The sequence below is a fragment of the Onychostruthus taczanowskii genome, unplaced genomic scaffold (genome assembly GCF_017590055.1).
Source record: "Onychostruthus taczanowskii isolate IOZ18803 unplaced genomic scaffold, ASM1759005v1 scaffold30, whole genome shotgun sequence".
Taxonomy (NCBI): domain Eukaryota; kingdom Metazoa; phylum Chordata; class Aves; order Passeriformes; family Passeridae; genus Onychostruthus; species Onychostruthus taczanowskii.
The window spans coordinates 1,210,102-1,234,102 of record NW_024500350.1 but is presented as its reverse complement, the minus strand read 5'-3'; the positions used below and the strand labels follow the sequence as shown (position 1 = coordinate 1,234,102).

The window sequence follows — 24,001 nt, the reverse complement described above, 5'->3', positions numbered from 1 at the left end:
GCACACAGCACTCTGCTTTTCACTCTCTGGTGCACAACACCCAGCTGGCACAGAGCTCTTCCCCTCAGCCCTTCCACCCCCAGAAGAGGGACTGGCTGAATTTGGGCTGAGCAGGAGCAGTGCTGGGAGCTCCTGCCCCTCGCTGGAGGTGACATCCTGCCCAGGGTGTCCCCTGGGAGCCCTGTGAACAAAGCAGTGATGGGATGGCCCCAGGCCACACGAGTGCTGCAAGTCCCTCCTTGTCCCCTTGTGCACAGGGGACACAATGACAATGCCGGTGGCCTAGTTACAGGGGAACAAAAGGCTTTGTGTAAAAAACTAAAAGGGTTTATTTTAGCTCCTTTGGGAGGAAGGGAAGGTAAAGGTCTCTTTACTCCTCTCTCCCAGAGGAACACAGGCATTGTTCATTGTAGTGGTTCCTGTGGTCTGGGTTGTTGGGCTGCACCTGCTGGAGCATCACAGGGCAGCTGAGGTCTGGCTCAGCTTCCCTGCTGAAGATGCAGATCCCACTCCCCTTTGAGTGCAGTGGAGGATTCCTCAAGGCCTGCCCATTGGAGAGGCTGCAGGGATTTCAGAGGGGCAAAACCCCCTGCTCAGTGCCAGGGTTTGTGTCCTGGGCTCGTTGTGAAGGGTCTGGCTGTGGCTGGGGTGAGCTGCAGGTGGGGCTGGGGCTGCACAGATGCTCCCTGCCACAGCTGGGTGGGGTGAGCCACAGGGATGGAGCTGGGACTGTCCCAGACACCCAAACCCAAAGCCTCTCCTGCTGCTGTGCACAGGGATTACCCCAGGGGCAGAGGATGGTGGGGCTGACTCCTCATCACCCCTTGCTCCAGCTCTGCTTTCTCTCCTGCAGGATTTTCGTGCTGGGCATTGGATTTTTCACGCTGTGCTTCCTGATGACATCCCTGGGAGGGCAGTTCTCAGCCAAGCGCCTGGGGGACTCCCCCTTCACCATCCGCACCGAAGGTGAGCGCAGCTCCGTGCCCAGCCTGCCCCAGGGTCTTGGTTTGGACAGACAGCTATCTGCTAGGGAAGGCAGGAGCCTGCCCTGAAATGGAAAATGTAAACCCCCTCCCTCTGAATTATTACAATTTTGAAATTAAGGGGCTCTCAGGCAAAAATATCAGAATAGGAATAACAGTTCTTTACTAGGAAAATTAAAAATACAAATGCAATAGTACAAACAAACAAACCACTGCCAGTGTCAGAGTCAGAACATGCCCTGAGCCCTGTGTGTCAGGGTGGTGGCACAGTCCCATCCCATGGGGGCTCAGCCCTCCTGCAGTGCCAGCTGTGCTTCTGCTGGAGCAGGGATCCTGCACAAGGCTGCAGTTTTCCTCTGAAGCTCCAGGGCTGCTGGAGATGGGCCTGCTCTCCCTCTGGGAATGCAGGGCAGGAGAAAGCTGCTCCTCTGGGAATGCAGTGGGCAAAGGCTGCTGTGCTGTCCCAGGCTCAGATTGTATCCAGGCAGGAATGCTTGGCTCCTGCCCTGGGCGGAGCATCTCCCCATGGGATGATGGAATTTGATCAGCCCTGCAGGGACACTCCCTGGCCATGGACAGCAGAGATCTGCTGGAGGGAGGATTGGCTGTGGGAGAGATAAAGAAACTGCCCAGTGACCAGCAGAGAAATGCCCCAGCTCGGATAGATGGGGACAGGACACACATCCCCATTTCCAGCCCAAGATCCTTGTGTGGTGCCCCCACGTGCATGGTCCAGCTGACGTGATGAGTGCCAGGGATGCAGGAGGATGGTGCTTGGATCTTCCATTCCCACAGATCCTTCCTGGCCCTTTTTGGGATTATCAGGATGGCTCAGGGTCAGAGGGCTCTAAAGTTGGACTGAAATAATGGCAAAAAAACCATTTCTCAGCTCTTCACCCCCTTTCTGGATGCCTTGGAGTGGCTTTTCCCATCCTTATCCTTAAGTTAACCCAGACCTTTGAATCCACTGGCTGCATCCTTGTCTGTCTCTTGTTTCCTGGGAGCAGTGTCAGCACAGCCCTGGAGCTGGATCAACCTAAATCTCCTTTTTCAGGCACTCACACCTCAAATCCTCCACATTCAGGGGTTCAAGTGATTAAATCAAGGTGTGTAAATGTGTTCACCCTCTTGCCTGAGCCTCTTTGGCTCTGCTGAGGGCTGTGAGCACCAGCCTTGCTGGTTGGGAGAGGTGCTGCTTTGCTCTGAGGTGGTGCAGGTTGAATGTTGCTTCTGGTAATGCCTGACTGGTCTCATTTAAAGAAGAAAATAAGTAAATTATGACCTAGGTCCTCTAATTTTTCAAGGTTTTGGTCTCTTAGCTTTCTAACTGGGTAAAGCAAATCCTGCTTTGTTAGAAAGCTCAAAAATTCTATGCAAATCCAATTTTTTCCCCCCTATATTCAGTGGCTTTGTCAAACAAACTATTGCTTCCAGATGAATTGCTGCACATTTGGCTGTTGCTGTGCTTCTTATTGGGGAAGATGAGCTTCATTCACAGCCTCACACACTGGTTTTAAACACAAAGCATCCTCTCTCCTGTCTCTGGAGGAAGATGCTGGAGGAAGGTTGTGTTCTTTGTGCCCAGAGCTTGGCAGGCACAACCTGGGAGGCTTTTTCTCACTCTTTAACACCTGGTTCAGGCTTTTGGGGTTCAGCCTTTCCTATCACACTGTCACAGCTTTTACAGAGGCTGCTGTGGTTCCCACTGTGCTAGTTTTGTGTTCTGAAGCACCTGCTGCCTCCCAGGCTCAGGATGAATTTTTATTTTGGAGTGAAAAGGGGTAATAAAAGCATAAAGAGCCATTAACATTCCTGCTGGCCATGCTGGGATGTTTGTAGGGGCTGGCTGTGCCCCAGGGTGATATAGCTGTTCCCAGGGGTGAGTGACCCCCAAAGTAGAGTGGGACCAAGGCTCAGGGAATGAGCTGGCCAGGAGCTGGCCACTGTCACCTCCCTCTGTCACCTGGGAAAGGATGGGGCTGTGGGGGAGGATCTGATGGCTGGAAGGACCAGCTATCCCACCCATGGCAAAGGCAGGAAGGGCGGTGGATCCTGGGCAGCCTCCCTGGGGAATGGGAAAAGGGAGCCACAGCCTCTGGGGAGGTGGGAACTCCATCCCTGCAGACTCTGAGAGCACACCTGAGCTGAGCTGAGCTGAGCTGAGCTGAGCTGAGGGCAGGGCTGACCCCTCTGTCTGGAGCAATGTGAAAAACGCCAATCACTTGGTTTTAAAATTTTAAAAGTTTAATAACTGGAGCAGTGTGAAAAACGCCAATTGCTTGGTTTTAAAATTTTAAAAGTTTAATAGTAATAAAATGGTTATAAAAATAGCAATATAATTAGAGTAATAAAAATTTGAACGATTGCCATTAGGACAATACGAGACAATAAAAACAAAGAGTTACAGACAGTCTGGGTACCTCTTTCTGGAAAAAATAAGCCTGAAAAAGGACCCACGTTAACAGAGGATTAACCCTTAAAAACAACAGCCTGTTGCAGATTCATACACCTCATCCATGATGCATAAGTTCCATTCAAACAAAGGATTCTGTCTGGTCAGTGTCAACTTCTTCCTCTGAATCCTAACGGCATCAAGTTCGTTTCTTCTGATAATGGAGCAATAAATTCTCTTTCTCGGAAAGATTTAGGTGTCCTGTGGCTGCTATCTGGTGTGAGTGCCTCATTCCTTTCTTTAAAAAAATATTCCACATACACAGTTTCTATTTTAACATTATGTTGTATCCTAAAACTATATTTAACACACTACTTGAGAAAATGAATACAGCATAACTTTCTAACATAACACATACAATATTCATTTTAATATTTGCAAAAAGCCAATCACAAAATACGCATTTTTCACAAGCAGGAGCTGAGGAGGGCACTCAGAGGGCTCTCCTGGCTGAGGGGAGGTGCAGCTCACGTGGAGTGAACATCCACGTGGGGAGGGAGGCAGGCAGCAGGAGTGGATGTGCTGCTTATTAGTGCTGTGAAGTCTCCAAAGGTCTGTTTGAATAACAAACTGGCATTTAATTAACATGTGTTCTGGAGCACAGGGAAGCCCAGGAAATGTTCCTGGCAGTTGTGGTGGCTGTTAAGAACACAGTGCTGGGCTGGAGGAGCTCAGAGGGGCAGGTTGATTGTGCTGGGCTGTGCTGAGCTCTTGGTGTGATGAGGAATGGGAATCTGGAAAGGTTCATGGCCAGTGATTTGGGCAGAGTTCTGGGGTGTGGTCAGGTTTGGCATGCCCAGGCCTGAGTGTTTCCCAGGAATGGGCTAATGCTGCTGTTCCCTGCTCCTCCTGGACTCCTGGAAGGGCCCTTTGGAGCATTATTCATTAACTGATGGGTGTTGCAGGGAAGCTGCCATCATCATCCTCCTCCACGTGCTCTGGGGTATAAATGGGGTGAGCCTGTGGTGAGTGAGTGTCAGCTCCTTCCTGGGGCTGATCCCAGCCCTTGTGGCTGTGTGTGCTGCTCCTTGTTCCCAGTGTCCTGCCAGAGCCAGCTGTGCAGGGGAAGCTGCTCCTGCCCTTCAGTGCCTGCGGGGTTGGGCTGGCTGCAGAGAGCTGGGGGATGTCAAAAAGTCATTTGCTTTAAAATCATCTGCATCCAAAAAATCCTTTGGGTTGTGGATGGATGCTGAATTCATGATCCCTGGTCCAATTTAGACTGGGGCTGTTCCTGTTTCTCCCTGAGTGACCTGCCCAGCCCAGCCTTGAGCCTCAGCTTTTGCCATTCAAAGGGAGACATGAAAATGCCCCAGCCCTGCCCAGAGCTTTCCTGGCTCCTGAACTGGGTGAGCAGCCAGTCATAACCAAAATGAAGACAGATGCGAGGCAGGAGCAAGAACAGGAGAAATGCATAATGTCACAGTCCAGAAGTTAATCCCATTTAAAATTTGATTTTTGTATGTGAATACCTTTCTCAGAGGTTCTCTCCAAAAGCCAAGTTTCTTGTTGTGTGCCAGAAATCATTCTTCAGATGGATTCTCTGCTTGGTGATTCGCTGCAGCAGAGGCTTTGCATCTTAACAATAAATAAAAAAACCCTTCTGAAATGCAAGTTATTTTATCCTAATCCACTGCTGTCAAGTAAACACAGACAGAGGTTCCTTTGTTTTGAAATGGCCACTGAGAGAATTTATTCTGCAAACAAAGATGTAGATAAAAAGGGAAACAGAGAAGTCTATAAATTTTGAATGTGGGAGATGCTTTGGAAAGGGCTCTAGACTCAGGAGATTGAGTTTTCTGTGCCCTCCTCTCTCCTCTCATTTAGAATTTAATATGTTTGATGATCCTTTTTTTCCCCCAAGCATCTTTCTTGCGCTTGTTTTACTGCCAGAGTCAGGGGCCAGGAGGCTGCTGCTGAAAAAGCACCAAATTCTGTAATCATGGTGCTGGGAGGGACTCGGCTGTGGTCCCTCAGCCCGTGGCTGTGCCCCAGGCTGGGTTTGGTGGGATGTGCATCCCGCTGGTGGAGCTTGCTGCTGCAGGGGATTAGCCAGGGAAAATAGGTTATTAAGTGTTAAAACGTGATTAGATGGCTGGAATATTGCCTGCAACTGCTGTAGCTGGTTCAAAGAATCAAAAGCCTTTGGATTCCTCTTGTTGTTGATTCCTGCAGGGTTGGGTGTGAGGTGCTGGAGGAATTTGCTGCAAACCCAGGGGAGGTTTGGGACAGGTCCTGAAATGGCTGGAGCAGAGCTCTGCCCTCATGCTGGTCTGATTTGATTCCAGCTGACCTCGCTGGGACTTTGGCAGAAGCATCTGAAGTGGCTCTCAGGTACCTCAGTGCTTGGGGTCACTCTGCAGCAGTGGCTCTGGGGCTGTTGGGGTCCTGCAATCCTGCCTTTGGGAAATGGGGGTTTGCTGAGTGCCTGGGGTTTGTGTTTGCTGTTCCCATAACTGTTTTTTTCAACTTGTTTTTAAGTGTTTCCTGCTGCTCAGCTGCAGAGCTCAGCACCTGCCTTTCCCCACCCCAGCATCTCCAGCTGTTTTCCTGTGGCTGACCACAGCTGGGCTCCTGTGCTGCCTTTCCTCCACTGCTTTGGGAGCAGGAGTGGTGGGAATGGGATGAAGGAAGGACAAGGGTGGGGGAGAGCTGGTTTTAGAGCACAGGCTGGAGAACAGAAGCAAGGAGAGGTGAAGCTCAGCCTCTACAAGGCTGTTGCACCTTGTGCTGGGTTTCTGAGATGTGTTTTGGGGTCTGATCTCAGGGCTGCAGGATATGGACCCTGATGGGGTGATAAGCAGCTTGTGGGCTAGAACAGAGGTTTTTCCAGTCCTGCAGCACTGGGACATTGCAGCTGGGCAATGGTAACTCAACCTGGAACCTGTCTGGGGGTGGGCAGTGCAGCAGCCCCTGCAGGGACTTCCCGTGGTCTGTGATCCAGCAGAACTGCAGGTCACCAAAGAACAGCTTGAACAGATTGTCCTGCAAAAAGATTTGGTAATTTATGTTCATTTTGGAGGGAATAAAAACAAATGTGGAAAAGAAAAAAAATATAAATATATACATAAATATAATAATATATGAAATGTGGAAGGCTGTCCTTGCTGGCTTGGGGTGTCTTGTCCCACATGCAGACCATGGGGGAGCTGGGCTTCCTTGTGGTGGCAGAATGGCTCTGGTTTGCCACGCTGGGCTACAGGACTGTCAGGAGAGATCCAGAGCCAACAGCCAAGGCATGTTGTGCTGGAGATGGTGTGTAATGTCACCTGGCAGGGATCCTGCTCTGTTCTCCTCACACCCTCTCAGTATTCCAGCTCTGCCTCTCCTGCCGCTGCTGCTTGCTCCAGTTCCTGGAGTCTCACCTGCTTAAAGCGATTTCTTCCATCAGTGAACACAGAAGAGGAGAGAGGGAGATGTTTGGGGCTGTGCAGCACAGCTGTGAGCTTTGGTGTTTGTGGCTTCTGTTTCTCTCCAGAGCAGGGGTGTCGTGGAGGGGTGGGAATTGTGCTGCAGATGATAATGCTGAAGGTTGCTGGGGGTTTTGTAGGGCATTTTCACCATTTCAGAGCCACAGCACCGTGAAGCAACGGGATCTCATGTTATTTCAATGCCTTGGATTGCTCCCTGAGGAGCGGAGCAGCGAGGCCAAACAGAAATGTGAGAACCGACATGATCTCCTCAGAGGGGTCCTGCTCCTGCTCCCGGCTCTGCTGCTTTTCCTTCTGCTCCAGCAGCATCCCAGCTGGGTTAGCATGGCCAGGTAGCATCACCATTTGCTCTCACAGAGGAGGCAGAAAGGTCAGGCTCGGATTTGCTAACGATCAGAGTGAGCCTGAGGAGCTCTGTCATCCCCACTCGCAGTCAGCTGTGCCGGGAGGGCAGGAGGAGGAGGAGGAGGAGGAGGAGGAGGAGGAGGAGGAGGAGGAGGGAGGTCTGTCCACAGTCCTGACCCCCTGTGTGCTCTCTCGTTGCGAGGGCTGACAGCAGAGCAGGGCACAGCTCAGTTCAGCTCCATCCTGGCTGCACTGAGATGCTGCTCAGCCCATGACAGCTTTAAAGTAAAACACAGATGTGTTCACCCTCCCTCTCTCGGGAAAGGTAATTTTCAGGACCTATTTGCAAATTTGGGTTGATGACACTTCTGACAGACCCCAGTCTGCTTCTGGGCAGAGCACACAGTTCTTCTGACAGGAGCTTGGGGTGGGCAGAATACCCAAAAGTTGCTTTGTGGCTTTGGGAATCCCTTTTCCTTCCTGCTCTGGCTGGGGAGATCACCCGGGAGCGAGGGCTTGGGCTGCTGCATCCTTGAGACACGGCCCACAGCCCCGTGGTTCCAGGGATGTTCGTGTTCCCTTTGCTTTTTAGAAGTCATGTGAGTTATAAATTTATCTCGCTGCCTTTAACGCTCAGCGGAGGCGACAGGAGAACCATCGTGCAAGCAAGCGACAGTGACAGGGGAGGGAGGGAGCCGGGCGGGCTCTGCTCAGCAAACGGGGCACTAATTATCCCCAGTTTCTTCCTGAGTGAGTTACAACCCTCTCCCGGGCTGCTGGTGTCATGTTTTGATGTTGTCTGCTGAGCAGCCCTGGATAAGTGCAGCGTTTGTGAGCAGCTTGTCAGGATCAGCGGATGCTGCAGCGTGTCTCGCTGGCTGTGCCCGGGGTGCTGCTCCAGGAGGAGGGATGAGACTCTTCTCAGGGTCTGAATCCAGAGTTTGCTTAGGTAAAACTCCCTCAAAAGACAGGAGGTTCCCCTCTTGTGGGAAATGAATTTGTAGAAAATTTTTAAAACTTGATAGAAGGTTTATATAGTATGTGTTTTTATGTAAATTTTAAGATAAGAAATGTTGACTTAGAAATGTTATGGAGCAGGATAAATATTGTTAAGAGTATTAAGAGTAACACTACTGTTAGTGTTTTTAAAACACCTCTCAGTTACCCCATCTCTAAATAATAAAAAAAACAAACTGAATCCAACAATCCAACACCCTGTCCCATCCCCTCTTCCTGCACTGCCTGGGGGTTGTTATCCAGGCTGCTTTCCCAGGTGCCAGGTGTGGGTCTGAGTGTGGTGTCACCTCCCCAGCACCAGGACCTGCAGATCCTGCACATCCCCAGTGCTTCCCCTTCCTGCTGCTGCATCCAGAGCTGGATTGGGCTCTCCTGGAGCCTGTGGGTGCCAGCCAGGGGGAAGCCATGTGGAGGAGCATGCTGGGCAGCTCTTCAGTGCTTGGGGCTCTCTTCCAGCCTCTCTGCATCCGTCCCTTCCAAAGCCACTCCATGGATCCTCGGAGGCTGGAGCAGCCAGCTGATGCTGCAAGAAGTTGTCTGGTTGGTGCCAAGTGGAGCTGGCTGGCTCTGGGAGGATCTCCTTGGTGAGGAGCTTTGCTGGGAGCTGATGGGTTTTTGATTTCTCCTGGAGCAGCGGGGTTGGCTCCTGAGCTCCCCTGGAAACGCTGAGCTCGGCACCGTTCTCCTTCCTTGTCCAAGCATTGATGGGGAGAAAGGAGTTCAGGGAGGCACCAAAGCCAGGCAGAGCCCAGCTGCAGGGTGAGGGCTTTCTGCCCCAAGCATTGCCTTTTGGCAGCTCCTGCTGGATGCTCAGCTGCCCCAAGGGCTCTTTGAGCAGGTGACACAACGCCCACGAGTGCCAGCAGCGTCACCGTGCTGGGGTTTCACCCCACAGCCAACACAGGGGTGTCCTTAATCTGCAGGTTTCTGGGAGCAGACCATTGTTTTGTCTGGGTTGATTAAAGGCATGTGGCCTCTCCTTCTTCTGCTGGTGTCCCCACTTCAGCCCCAAGCTCTGCATCCATCGTTAGGTGCTCTGTGCTCCGTCCTTGACCGACTCGTGAAAAGGGAGCTTGAAGTGGAGGTGTAAAACTTTACTGCCCTTATTAAATTGGTGTTGCAGGCAGGGAAATGAGAGCCATTGAAATAATGAAAATAAAGGAATCCCTGGGGCTCCACATGACACTGGAGGTTCCTGCCTGCTTCTCTGGGGATGTGCTGGAGGAGCAAAATGCAAAATGCAGATGGGTGCTTTGCAGGGCACAGAGGGGTAAAGAGAAGTGTCAGGGCTGCTGTTGTAGTGGTTAAGGCTTAATCCACCCTGGGAAAATGTCTCTTCCTGAAGAAGTGCCTGTTTCATGCAATTACTGCTCAGAATTGAATGCCTGCAGGCTGCAAGAGAAGAAAAAAAATATGCCACCAAACTTATTGGAAAATGGAAGTGTGAATTCACGCATCTTGAAGTGGGGCAGCAGGGATGAGGAGCTCGGAGCAGGGATGTGTGCTGGCCCCTTCCCTGCTGGCCCTGTGTCAGAGGAGGCAGGAGCAGCTTCCTGCTGCCCTGGCACTCCGTTATCTCCATAAGCAGGGACACCCAGGGAATGATTAAATCAATTAATTGATTTTCTATAGCTCATAAGGAAGTCAAATGGCATTTCCATCAACTTGTGATGAGCCAACACCCCACCATGGCCAGGAGGAATGTTAATGGCTCTTTATGCTTTTATTACTCCTTTTCACTCCTAAATCAAAATTCATCCTGAGCCCGGGAGGCAGCAGGTACTTCAGAAAATAAAACTAGCACAGTGGGAACCATAGCAGCCTCTGTAAAAGCTGGGTTTTCCCATTGATTTATTTGTTTCTCTGGTTTAAACGAGAGAGCAGGGCTCAGTTCAGCTTGAGGAGAGATTAGCTGAGGCTCATCCTGCAGCTCTGCCAATGCCCCCCAGCTCTGGCCCTGCTTTGGGCTCTGCTGCTGCTTGGAGGATCCGGCCCCTGAGCTTGCTGGAGACTGATGGGTCTGGAGGAAGGGATGATTTATTTCCCCCTGGAAGCAAAGTGGCAGGATGCCCAGCACTGTTTGGCCAATCTTTTTGGCTGAAGGAGAAAGGGTGATCATTTTGGAAGTGTTAAATGAGTGAGTTCTGAAGAAATCACTTTTCAGGGCAGCTGTGAGTGTGGTGTGGAGCACTGGATGTGCAGGGCTGGAGGATTGGTGGGGGTGCTGACCCTTCCACTGGCTGGTTTTGGGCTGTGCAAGTGCTGGGTGCAATCCTTCCTTCCCTGCAATCTATGGGGCACTGGCTGCTGGCAGTGCAATTGTCCCTGGATGAGCAATGGAGACAATCAGGAGGAGAACCTAAAATGCTGGTGACCTTGCAGAGACTCCTCCTGTAAACACCAAGAACCCACATGAAGTTTGGTCCCTGGCTCGTGGGTCTGTGGAGTCACTCTGGGGCTGTCCCTGTCCTGTGGGACCTGTGTGTGCTGCTTTCACCTGAAACTGGGGGTCTCACCTGCAAATCCAGGCTCCAGTTCACCCCCAGTCCCAACAGCATCCACCCCAGTGTGGGATGCAGCCATGCCCCAGGAGCTCTGCTGTCCTTTGGGCTTTGCTACAGCAGCTGCCCTGCATCCATCCCTGTGCTGGAGCCCTTGTGTTTTAGAAAGCAATTTAAAATCAATGTTAATCTTGTAATTTGGAAGCCCGTCCTGCAGTGTGAGGTGTTTGAAGCGCTGCAGAACAGCTTAAAATGCAATTTAAAATAGTGCTGGCTGGCAATAGAGAAGCAACTAAAAACTCCCTGCTGCTGCTTTTTTAAAAGAAAAAGTGAAAGGGGGATGAGAAGGAGGAAGAAAGATGTCTTAAAAATATATTAAAACAAATAAAAGCTAAACTGCAGCTTGTGTTGGTGTTGTATGTATTCATCTCTCCTTCCCCAGCTTCCCAAGTCCCCCAGACCATCCCTGGGGGCTGTGGGGGAGAGGAGAGGATCCAGCTCCCTTTACCTGCAGTGATGGCTCATGGCAGGACTCCTGGGACTGTCCCCATGTCCCAGAGGGGACATCAGGTCTCTGGTGTGTGTATGGCAGGGTAAGAAGCAATAAATTTGGGGGGAACAGCCCTGGGCTCTCCCCTGCAGCAGTGAAACGCTCCTGGCGGGGAGTGTGAGTGTTTGTGTCGTTCATTTTCCTGCCTTTTCTTATTTGTATGGAAATAGGGAGCGGACATGTTTGGGTGGAGCTGCAGGCTGTAGGAAATCCTACAGGGTTTCCTTTGGGATGGGAGGGACGGGGCACCTGGAGGGGTGGAAAAGCATCAGGACCCTCTTGTGCATGCTCAGCTCAGGGTCCTGCGGGTGAGGAAGGGAGGAGTGAGACCCCAGAGCCAGAGGAGCTGGGACAGGGACAGCTCAGGGTGCTTTCCTCCTCCAGGAAAGCCCTGGGGCAGCATGCCAGCAGGAGAGGCTGCAGTGTGCAGGGCAGGGGCTGCAGGAGGGGAGCAGAGATGCAGCTCATTGCTGCTGAAGCTGCTGGCCGTGGATCCCAAGTGAGAGGAATGATGGGTTTGTCTTTACAAACAAGCTGTGGGTCTGCTGGTGGATAAAACCAGCACTGGGGGATAAAAGAAACAATGGGAAGGATTCCACTGATTAGTGAATGGAAAATGATATTTGCCTTTACAAATAAACTTTAGGTTTGCTGATAAATGAAATTAGACATTGAAAGATGAAAGAAACAATGGGGAAGAAAACCCCCTAAATTGTGTAAGAATTAAAAATTAAAAGGGAGGTTTATACATTAGAGGGGAATCAGTATCAGGAATTTCAGGAAGTCTGGACCTCTCAAATACCTCAGAAATGGGGAAAGAGGGAGGAAAACTGGGATAAAAAGGGGGCTGCATCCTCCAAAAATGTGGGAGGCCCCAGAGGAATGCCCCATGGCCTCCCCTTTCATTTGAATAAAGTAAAAGGACTCCTCTGTCTCCTTTTTGGACATAAACCTCTGCTGTTTGTGGATTAATTTTCCTAACACAAGGATGTGGCTTTGCTGTTGTTATAAGAGGTGGCTGACTCTCACAGTTAAGGTGTGAACATTGGGTGTATGGTAAGAGAAGTTTTGTAGATGTACAGTTAGTTACTGTAATGTGTCCTCCCCTTTGCATTGTTATCAAGGGATGGCCTTGGTACTCTGGGAATTTGGGAGGGTTTACTTGTTTCCATGGCAGCACCTGACCTCAAATCAATATGTAAAAAAGTGATTTCCACCCCTGGACAATGAGGAAGGAGTCACTGACAGGACTCTAGGAAGGGCTAGAGATATAAAGGGGGAGCATCCATTTTGAAGAGGAGCACCTGGCTGGTAGTCACAGGGGCTCCCAGTGGTGTAATTTTTCCTTATTTAGTCCTTTTGTCATAGTTTTTGTTAGAGTTTAATAAAATTTTAAAAAGTGAGCAGTTGTTTCTCACACTGTGACAGTCTGGGAGCGAGGTGGGCAGAGCAGTGCCTGGCTGTAGGGGTGGCATGAGGCTTCCAGGAGAGATTTTTGGGGCTGAACGGGGTTATTTCCCTCCTGCTGGTGCTGCTTTGGGCAGCAGGGTCCGAGCCCAGGGAAGGGTTTGGGATTAATCAGGGAAGGGCTGCAATTACTGCTGTCAAATGGCTGCACCTGCAGAGCTGTCTTGGTTTGGAAAGACAGGTATGTGCTAAGGAAGGCAGGAGCCTCCCCTGAAATGGAGAATGCAAACTCCCTCCCTCCAAATTGCTATAAATTTTAAATTCAGGGGCTCTCAGGCAAAAATATGGGAGCAGAAATAACAGTTCTTTACTAGGGAAGAAAATAAAAAGATAAAATAAACAATGCAGTAAACCAAAGCAACACTGACAGAGTCAGAACACACCTGACACCCTGTGGGTCAGGGTGCTGGCAGCAGTCCAGTTGGAATTGTGGCTGCAGCCCTCCTGCAGTGTCAGGGGTGGCTCTGCTGGAGCAGGGATCCTGTAGAATGGTGGAGTCTTCCTCTGAAGATCCAGTGGAAGAGGCAGCTGCTGTTCCTCTGGGAAATCCAGTGGAGGAGCCGTGCTGGTGTTCCAGAAACTCCAGATTATGTCCAGGTAGGAATGCTTGGCTCCTCCCCTGGGCTCACATCTCCCAGTGGATGCTGTAGTTCTTCTCAGCCATGCAGGGACATTCCACAGCCTGTTATCAGCAGATGTCTCCCCTGAGAGAGGAGTGGGTGTGGAAGAGATAAGGAAAACTGCCCACTGAACAGGAGACAGCTGCCATACAGATGGCAAATGGAATACATCTTGCCTTGCAATCTGGGACAAGAGCCCTGGGTCAGGTCCTGCCTGCCCAGGTCGTTGGGAGGGCACAGAGGGTCTGACAGGCTCTGCCTGCCCAGGGATGCAGGGAGAGTCAGGGAAAACACCCTGAGGCTGCACGTTGACACAGCAGTGCAACAGGGGAGGCAGAAATCCAGGAGTAAGTGATAGCAGGCAGGTGGGACATGATCTACTTTACCAGCCAGTGGCTTAAGGCTGCTTAATTTGGCTGATTACCAGGGAGCTGCTCTGCTGCAGTAACTCCCAGGGCTCAGCAGCAGATCGATGGTGCTGCTGGAGCTCTGCTGTGTCCACTTCACCAGCAGCCCCTGAGCTCCTTCACGGGCACCTCCAGCTGCGTGGCAGCTCCCTGTGTGCCTCCTGGTGCTCTCTTCCTTTGGGCACTGGCTAAGCAGGTCTGTGTTTTCTCTGTATAACTTAAATTAGTAAATCTGGAGCAGTTTAGTGGCAGATGTGGGTGGATTTGCTGGCAGCAATAACTGGCTGGGAGCTCATGCTGAGCAGTGGGTGCCCTTAAGGGGTGCAGCCACCCTGAGGGACATTGTCCATCCCTGGAGTAGCTTCCCCAAAGGGATGGAGACAGGAGGGGGCCATTGCTGCCCACCTGAGCCTGGCCTTGGGCTCTCTTGTTTGCAGTTAGAGCTGGGTCTCTGGGCTGTGATTGCAATGGATTATGTGTCAGAGTTAGTCCTTGGCTAGTTGGCTCTTTGGTCTTTTAATCTGCTTGAATCAAAATCGATGGTGAAAGTAAATAGAGGAGCATCAGAGGGGGAGGCAATCAAAGGGCTGGGGCTTTGCTCCCTGGGAACATGCCAGCCTGAGTGCCCTCATGGGAGGATGGGATCCCCAGGACAGCCCTGGGTACCACCCCGAGGAGCTGGGCATGAAGTCTGGGTCTGCCTCAGCCCCACTGGAGATCCTCTGGTTTCCTCTGCAATAAATTTTCCAAGACTGTGCTGCTCTTTTGAGGGGTTTAAGTAGCCTGGAGTTGTCCTTTAAAGGAGAAAACCACAGCAAATGATGCTTTAGATTGAAATTAATTCAGCTGGTATTTTCAATGGACATAGGCAATATCTCACTGTGTCTGAGCTCCAGTACCAGCAGGGGATTTGCTGTTGTGGGATGGCCAGGCAGGGCTGTGACACATCTGAGAAGGGGGGGGACCAACAGCCAACCAGCCAGGTTATGGATATTGGGAATACACAGTGGGATTGCATTTTAAAGGAGACTCAGGGGTGCCCTCATCACTCTCACAGCTCCTGAAAGGTGCCTGTGCTCGGCTGGGGCTGGGCTCTTTCTCCAGGCAGCACTGACACAACCAGAGCACACAGCCTCAAGCTGCACCAAGGGAAATACAGGTTGGATATCAAGAAAAAGTTTTCACAGAAAGGGTGATGAAGTTCTGGCATGGCTGCCCGGGGAGGTGGTGCAGTCACCATCCCTGGGAGTGTTTAACAAAGCCTGGATGTGGCACTGGGGGCCAGGTTTTAGTTGAGGTGCTGGGGCTGGGTTGGATTCGATGATCTTGAAGGTCTCTTCCAACCCAGTGATCCTGTGAGTTCTGTAAAGGTCAGGGAGATGCTTTGGTGCTGTTCACATGGGTCTGTGGAAATGTGGGTTGAGGCTGTGCCTTGGTCTCCCCACAGGAGGGCATGGGAGGCTTTTCCTGCCCTTGAAATAACTTGGGTTTGGGTGTAAATGTGTTTTTTTCCCATCTTCTCAGCACGGAGCTGTTGCTGAGCAGTGTGAGACACCCTGAACAGGATGGGGCTGAGTGACCCAGGGATGGGAGCTGCCATCAGGGAGGTTTCAGTCTCTCCAAGTGGCAAAAGGGGTGTAGTGATTTAAGCCCAGATGGAAATTAAGCACCACAAAGCCACTCTGTCAAACCTCCTCCCCCATCCCTGTGGAATGGGGAGGAAGATTGGAGTAAAACTTGTATGTTGAGAAAAGAAAAGTTTATTAATTGAAAATGAAGTTGTGGTGGTTTCAGTGGTTCAAATATTCAGAAATATTTCTTCTGAAAATACAGAATAAGTGGTTTACTTCTTCTGTATTTTCAGAAGTAAAATACATTAATATAATGATATAATTATAAAAAAAAAGGAAACAAACAAGTGTAACAAAGAGTGCAATTGCTCACCACCCACTGACTAATGCCAGAACCCCTTCCTCCTTCTTCCCCCACTTTATGGGGGTGCCTGACCATGATGTGTAGGGTGTGGAATATCTCTTTGGTCACTCTGAGTCCCCTGACCTGGCTCTGCCACCTCCCAAGCACCCCCAGCTTCCTCACCAGCCTGGCAGAGTGAAAAGCAGCAAAGGCTGTGGCTCAGCGTGAGCCCTGCTCAGCAAGAACAAAAACATCTCTGGAAAATCAACCCTGTGCTCACCACAATTCCAAAACACAGCCCCACACCGGCCACTGGGAACAAAATTAACTCTACCCCAGCTGAAACCAGCACAAGGGGACATGCCCCAGAGTGCTCTTTTTATTTTCCTGTTTATTTTGGACACCTCAGCCCAAGCATCCCAGAGCCTGGGTGACAGGGTGACATCCTCTGTGCTTGGGAAGTGCAGGATGGGGAGGGCTCCCACTGTGATCAGTGCTGGAGGATGCTCAGGATGCCAAAACGTGGAAAACTCAAGGAAACTCCTTCCTGTCTGCTCCTTTCCCTGTGGCACAACCTGGGATTTGCCAGTACCTCTTCACATCACCCTCACTGGTCCCAGCCCTGCGCTGCACTGCCCAGCAGGGTCTCCCCTGCGCTAGATATTAGGAGGAAATTTTTCACTGTGGAAGTAGTGAGACACAGGAGCAGAAAAGCCGTGGATGTGCCATCCCTGGAAGAGCTCAAGGCCAGGTTGGATGGGGCTCTGAGCAACCTGATGGTTGGAAGTTGTCCTGGCCCATGGCAGGAGGGTTGGAGCTAGATGACCTTTAAGGTCCCCTCCAACCCAAACCATTCTGATAACGTGAAGGAATGGCCAAGGAGGAAAGGAGATGCTCCTTTCTCAGCTGCTCTCCACTCCTGTATGGTCAGAGAACTGCAGAAACACAGAATATCCTGAACTGGGAGGGATCCACAGGATCACTGAGTCCCACTGAGCCTCACCTTTGAGTTCAGGTTGGCACACGCAGCAGAACTCCCCTGACTGCTCATCCTGGCTCCTGCTCTGGAGATTCCAGTGGCAGGGGGTGACGCCTGCTCACGGCTGCTTTCACTCCAGGCAGGTATTTTAAAAACAAGTGCATCATTAGTGAATTCCCTAGGGTTTCAACCCATCCAAATTTGAGCATATTGGCTGTTGACTATTCCGCTGGTTTCACAGAGAAGCTATTCCTTCTTCCACAAGGCAGCACCCTTAGGGGTTGCTTTCCTTTTTTCCCCTGATTTCATCCAATTACTTAGCTATGTGCTCTTCAGAAGCCCCATAAATAATTCTCCTCCCTCCGCTGTGTTTACCAGCGTGTCTCATGAAATCCAGTAAGATATGATTGATTGCAATCATTATTTCCTAGTGCTGCTATGAAAACCTCTGTCAGTTCAGTGATTGCCTGGAAAGCGTGGCTGCCACTCAGGAAAACTGTCAAAACCCTGTCATACTTTAACAAACTCCAATTAATCTATCAGTTGGGTTTACTTGTATTTGCTGTCCCATCATTGCTGATTATCAGGGGAAATTAGAATATTTTTCCTTTCTAATTAGCAGCATAGCAGCTTTGTTTTTTAAAAGAAAGTGTTTTTCAGCACTGTTTAATTTTTCAGAACCATTTTACTGGGGCTTTGCACTGTTAAGGTGGGTTTGGGTTTATCCTGGCTGCCTGCAGTGCTGTGGGTAAAGTCTCCTTGGGGATCTTCATCACTGGCTTTAGGGAGAAGCCTGAGCTCCTGGCCAGGATCTTCTCCATCCTCTGGATCCCCGTGCCTGGCTCAGGCAGCTGAGCAGCCCTGGGTGGGAGTCTGAGTCTCTGTTCCAGGTTAACAAATTAATCCTGGCTCTTGCATTTTTAAAAGAGTCGCTTCAGCACTTTTCCTCCTTTCTTCTGGTTTTAATGAGACACACTTTCCAAGAGATGTAATAATCATTGCCAAAAACGTCAAGTCGTTGTTAGCTTCCTTAAGCTGCTGGAAAAACAACAACAACAAAGACCAGGAACAGAAAGAGAGAGGTGTTGATGCGGAAGAGCTTCGACTTCATCTCCGAGTGCCAGGGGAGGGCTGGGGAGATGTGTCCTGCCTCAGCTCTGCTTTCTGGCAGGCTGCCCCAAAAGATAGTGCAGGGAAAGCTGGGATTTTTTTTTTTATTACTATTTTTACTTAGTATTTGGGATTTTTAAAAAAATTTCTTTATTTGAGAAGAAATATCTCGGCTCGCTGTTGACAGCAAAGCTCAGAGCTCTGCTCTCAAAGCATCCTGCAGTGGCTCAGAACCAGCTGGGAATTGGATGGTGGCAGTGACAGCAGGGGAGATCTCAGGGAAATCCAGGGAAGCCACTGGGAATGTCAGGGGCCAGGCTAGTGGTGGGTGCAGAGATGGAGCTGTGGCTCTCTGGGATCCACAGGCAAATGGATTTGTGCCCTGGTGGGAATATCCTCATCCCTCATTAGTGATTTGGGAGCAGAGCTGTCTTGTCAGCTGTGCTTCTGTGATGAAGCCTTGGAGCAGGCGTTCTTGCCTAGACTGCCAGGAAATCTCCATCTCCACTGCCTTCCCAGGCACACCTTTGTGTGTTCCTAGCAAACTGTTACAACCTGACCCCCCCAAACAAGCTGGGCTCCAAATCCCCAGGCCAGGATGGACCCACCAATGGGAATCTGGGGGTTGTGGTTTTAGCCTTTCTTGGCAGCTGTAGGGTTTGGGTCAGGTCTTTTTCCTGACCTCCAGCCTCACCCACTGCAGCACAGGAGCATTCAAGAGGGATCAGTAATCATTGTCTCATGCAAAAACCAAGTTTAAGGTCTAAGCTCTGACCTGCTGATCATGCTGGGGTGTCAGAGCAGGAGCAAATTCTGAGCAGAAATCCCTGTTTGGGGGATGGTCAGTCCTGGGATGGACAGAGGGTTCTGGGGGCTGCAACCCATGAACCCAGCCCAGCTGTGGGAGGGATGGCACTGGAATGGGTTCCATCTATGGACAAATAACTAAAGTGGATTTTCTGATTTAAGCCCATGTTAGAGTTCTTCTATTTCCCTTGGCTGTGCCTTTTCCTGATTTTCTCAGCTGTGTATGAGGCAGCCCTTCTCAAAACAGATCTCCAGGTTCCAAAATTCAATTTTTTTACCCCCACCCCCCCATAGCACCTTTTAATTGCAGGCTCATTAGTGCTGCTGCTCTTCAGTGGGACAGGCTGTGACTGTGGTATCACCCAGGGGACAGGGTGACCTTCCTGGTGGGTTTGACACAGGTGGCTCCTGCCTTCCCAAACCCAGCCAGGAACCTCTGGGGCTGCACAGGACCTTGGGCACCCACTGACTGAAGCAGAAGTCACTGACTTCTTGCCATGGAACTGAGGGAATGTTAGGTGAAGAGCCCAGTTTCAATCTCCATGAATGGTGGCTTGTCCTCTTTTTTTGAGGAATAGCTTTTGCTCTCAATGTTTCTTCTGTTTTGTTAGATAGCGTCAGGAAAAATAATGTGCTGCTGGTAATCTCAGCCAAGCGTGGAAGGCAGCCTTTGGCGAGGTCTGGCTGGCCCAGTGTCATCTTCTTGGAGGGGTTAAGGGCTGGCTCACAGCCCCGTGTTCGTGTGCCGTGCCGCAGTGATCCGATGTTATCCCAGCGCCCGCCGGGTGAGAGCCTGGCAGAGGAGCGTGGGGGGCTGCAGCCTCCAGTTCAGCTGCAGTGCCAGTGCTGCCTTCCCTGGGAAGCAGCTTTCCCAGTCCCTGGGAGTTCTGGCTGAAGAGTGGGTGAATTCCTGGGGGAGCAGGGATGGAGCTGGGGCTGCAGCTCTGCAGCAGCAGGAGCAGTCACGGTGCCCCCGATCCCACCATGGCCACACCCCGCTCTCATCTGAACACCCAAACATCCAAACACCCACACCAAGGCCTGTGTGCTGTTCCACGTGCTCAGCCAGCTCCTGTGGTGAGGAGGAGCCCATGCCAGGGCTATCCCTGGCACACAATGCTATTGGGATGCCCTGATGCATCCCGCCACCCTGGCTGTGCCAGGATAGGGAATCCCAAACTCCCTCCGGCTTTGCAAGACTGGTTGTGCATCTGTTTGGAGGTGCATGAGGAGTCCCTAAGTCCTGATAGCCACCTGATTGCCACCCAGGACATCCAGCAGCTTCTTGCCTTCCCAGTGTCACCCGCCTGGCTCCTGCTGCTCCCTAAATTAAATATGTGCTGCCTCTTGGAAAGCACATGAGAGTGGAACGGCAGAGATAAGCTAAATGGGAGAGGTTCAGGGGATTATGCACTGATTAAGTTATTACCAATGTGAAATGAGCCGAGCTGAGATGAAACAGGAGCTTTATTTTCTGTTCCCTGGCTCCGGGCTCGCTGCCTGTCACTAGATGGCAAATCAAGCTGGGAGCCAGGAGCTCCTGGATCCCCCTGTGCTTTCCATGTGGCAGCAGGTCAGTGCCATGCAAACCCACAGGACACAGTGTTAAACAGGGCTGGGAATTGGGGGCTGCTGCTGGGGGGGTTTCTGAGATGCAGCACTTGAGCTATTTCCAGTGCTGGGTCACCCACCCCGTTGCAGATTTGGGCAGAAGATTTCTTCTTTTCTGTAACAGGAAAATCTGGTGCTGCTGGGAGGATGTGTTGGGGGAGCACCACCGCTTTGATTAGTTTCCCATGTTTTTCCTTATGCATCCTCTGCAGGCTGCAGTCAAAGGCAGGATGCTGGGCTAGGTGGAGGGTGAGAAATAGAAGTGCCAAATGAAAGGCTGTTTATTTGGTGCTTGGGAATAAAGTCAGTTTGCCATGAGCCCTCGGGACAGGCTGGGTCAGCTGGATAAGTCAGGAGTTCATTCCTAGTGAGGGGGCTGGATCCAGGCTGAGATAACCACTGAGCTGGAGGAGCCCAGCTGGATCTGGGCAGGGATTTACCCTGCTTGGGCAGGACGACGGGGCTGTGGGGCAGAGCCAGGGAGGGGACACGGGGACAGCAGGGCACCGAGATGCTCCACACACCACCGAGCCCACCCGTGGGGGTGGGGAGCACAGTTCCAGGGGCAGCTGTGGGGCTGGAGCAGGGGCAGGGGGTCCCGTGGGTGGGATTGTCAGTGGCAGGCGTGGCTGTGTCTCAGCTGCTCTCTGTGTGCTGCAGTGATGGGCGCGCTGGAGTCCCGAGGGGTGCTGCGCAGGATGAGCGACATGCTGGAGCTGCTGATGAAGAGGATGGACATCCTGGCCAGGCTGGAGAACAGCACTGACTTCCACAAAGGGGATGAAGCACGATTCCCTCTGGACAGGTCAGTCAGACCCTGTGGAGCAGTGCTGGGCGTGGGGGCGTTGCAGGAGCAGGAGACCCCACTGTGCTGAGCTGCTCTGAGGGTGGTGGGACCCAACGGGACATGGGCCTTGGGGAGATCTTTGTTAGTCTCACTTGCCATGTCTGGAACCATTTCTTTTGGGATTTCTGAACTGACTGTGATTTTTAGGATTAGTGGTCACACCCCCAAGCTTGTCAGAGTTCAAGAAGCATTTGCACTACGCTCTGGATGCAGTGATCCTTGTGGGTGTCATCTAACTTGGGATATTCTATGATTCCATGATTTCCTGAAGCAGCTGTCCCAGCTGCAGGTGTGGCAGTGTCTGCACTGCTGTGCTGTGGTGCAGCTGGAGGTGGGACTTGCCAAGCAGCACCTGGCATATGGGATGTGCTCCCTGAGCTCAGGACACTTGCTCTGTGCCTGTACTCCTTGGGCAGCTGTGGAGCTGGTGGTTGTTTGGAATCCAGGGCTGATGTGCTCAGCCTTGGAGTTGAGCAAGGTTTAAAATGTGCAGAAGGGCTTAAAATGATGCCCTGGCTCCCTGTGATGCACATCTCAGCTGACAGCATCAGAGATGCCATCAGACCTCCCTGTTGTGGCACACTGATTCACTAAAAAGACATTTCCCTGTGCTCTGGGAGCCTTTACACATTCATTGATACTAATTTGAGTGTCAGTGCACAAATGGTAACTGGTGGTGGGGGAGCAGAGATGAAAAACCACAGGGGCAGCACTTGGGACAAACTTGGCAGTGTGGAAAAGATGCCAGTGTGGATTTTGCTCAGGTGGAGCCTCGGGTGACACAGGAGAGGTGGATGGCAGGGATGTGACGTGCAGGGGTCACCCCTGCCCTGTTCTGTGCTGCCAGCACAGGAGCTGTGCTTCATCCTGCTGGATCCCTCACAACATTCCCACCTCCACCTCCTGCCATCACTGTGCTCTTCCCTGCTCCCATCAGCATTTCCATCCCTCTCCCTCGCTTTCCTCACAAGCCTCTTTTGTGCCTATAACAGCAAACAGATTCAGTGAGCCTGTAATTAAAGGCTGAGCTCTGCCACAGTACCTGCACACCTGAGCTAGAGCTGCAGGGGCAGCCGTGGAATGCGTGGTCCTGCCTTTTATGTAGCATCATTTCCAGCACTGAGAAATTACAATTTGCCTTGTAGGTGCTGGGGATTTTGTTGTTCCAAGGCTGGCTGGTACCCAAGAGAATGAGATCACCAATAATTCCAGAGAGGAGTGGACAGGACTATTACAGCCAGCCACTGGAAGGTGCTTGCTCACATTGAACAATTTTCTTGGCCAGTCTTGTGTTAAAAGAACCAGTAATTTCAGGTGATGGTTGTTTCTCTACACCAGCAGCCAAGAGAGAAACTTAAAAGCGTTTCTGTGGGTTTGCAGCAATGACTGCAGATAGGATTTGCTGTTTCAGATCTGCTGTGGGAGTGATGGCTTCAGGGCCATCACCTGAAGAGAGGATGGGAGCTGATGGACCCACATCAAAAGGGCCTCAGGTTTTGTGTGTGTGCTCAGATGGGCCTGAGTGGCTGAGATCACAGATATCTTAATTTGCAGGAATGGAAAGTCAGGGGCAATGTGTTTGTCACCTTTTGCTCCTTATAAGTCACCCCTAAAGAGAAATATATTCTCTTCACCTGATTCTGCATTCAAAACCATCTGTCTCCTGTCCTTGTTCTCACCTGGCCTCTGAAGATCCCGTTCTGGTCATGGGGCAGAGCATCTCCAGGTGGAGCAGCCACCATGGGGGAGTTTTTTGTGGGGGGATTTTTCTGTGGCAGTCCCTAATGAAGCACTGGCAGCATTTGCCAACACTTGGGAAGCATTTCCTGAGTGCTCCCTTCCTTCCCTGCAGCCCTGGGTCTGGCTCAGGGCTGTGCCCAGAGGAGATGTGATGTGTTGGAGGTGTCACAGCTGTTCTGGGTCTCAGCAGGTTTGAGTGGCTCCACCTCTGCTGCCACATGTGCTGCCTCATGCAGGGTGACCTTTCTTGGCTTGTCCTGGTCCCTGCTGCCCTTTGAGGGGTGCATGAGGCAGCTGGAAGGGTTCAGAGCCATCCTGCTCTGAGCAGAGCCTGGCTCTGTGCTGATCCCGCAGCTCCGGGCGCTCTCTGGAGCTCAGCAGAGCATCCCGGGGAAATCCAAAAGCAGCTGGTGTAAAACCCTGTGGAGTCTGGGTGCTGCTGCCCCTTTGAGGGTAACCAGCTGCAGTCCTGGGACCCCTGTGCTGAGGTGGGATTGGGCACCTCCAGCTGCCCCTGGACCCTGCAATGACTCCTGGACCTGGATCAGCCCCATGGAGACACCCGAGTGTTGTTCCTCGTTAGGATCCCGGGATTCCACCAAGGGCTTGTCTCCTTCCCTCCCTGTCTCTGTCTCTTTGATCACCAGTGACCGACTTGAGGCTGTCAGGGAAAGATAATACAATTAAAGGGCGGTAATTTCAAAGGGATTTTAGTCTTCAAAGCGTCCCTGCTTGGCACGGCTGCTGCCTTCGTCTCCTTCCCGCTCTGCACAGCTGCCAGCGTGGGCTTTTGGTTCCAGTTGCCCAAAAGTGGATTAATTCTTGTTTTTACAAAGTGCTCTCCTGCTCAAGGCTGGATCTCCAATGGAATCAGGAGGTCTGGGTTTTGCAGAACTCCAGCTGAGAGGAAGGAGGTGAAGGCTTTGCTGAGCTTTATGGAATAACCTGTGAGCACTGTACCACTCCAGCAGAGGCTTGGCGTGGCTTTACCCCTTGGAAAGTGCAAGGAAAAGTCTGTGTATGCAGGGTGGCATTAATGGCCTGCCTTGGAAAGCCTCCTTTCCAAGCTGCAAAATCTTTCTTGCTCCACTGGGGCTGTCTGATCAAATATTCCACAGGTGCCTCCATTTCCAGCCCCTTGCAATGCTTTAGATAAAACTCCTGAAAAACCCAAATGTCCTGCTCCAATTTTCTTCCCTTTAGAAGAGCTGCCCAAAGGTTTT

The 24,001-nt window shown here is 51.4% G+C and overlaps 1 protein-coding gene across 1 annotated transcript in view; it reads left to right on the top strand.

Moving 5' to 3' along the window:
• The window catches only part of MGAT5B (alpha-1,6-mannosylglycoprotein 6-beta-N-acetylglucosaminyltransferase B), a 70,420-nt gene that overhangs the window by 5,720 nt on the left and 40,699 nt on the right, over positions 1-24,001 (top strand). The window contains exons 2-3 of the mRNA XM_041409218.1: positions 854-966; positions 20,852-20,996. Of these exons, the coding sequence (XP_041265152.1) occupies positions 854-966; positions 20,852-20,996 (258 nt within the window). The remainder of the gene's footprint in view (positions 1-853; positions 967-20,851; positions 20,997-24,001) is intronic.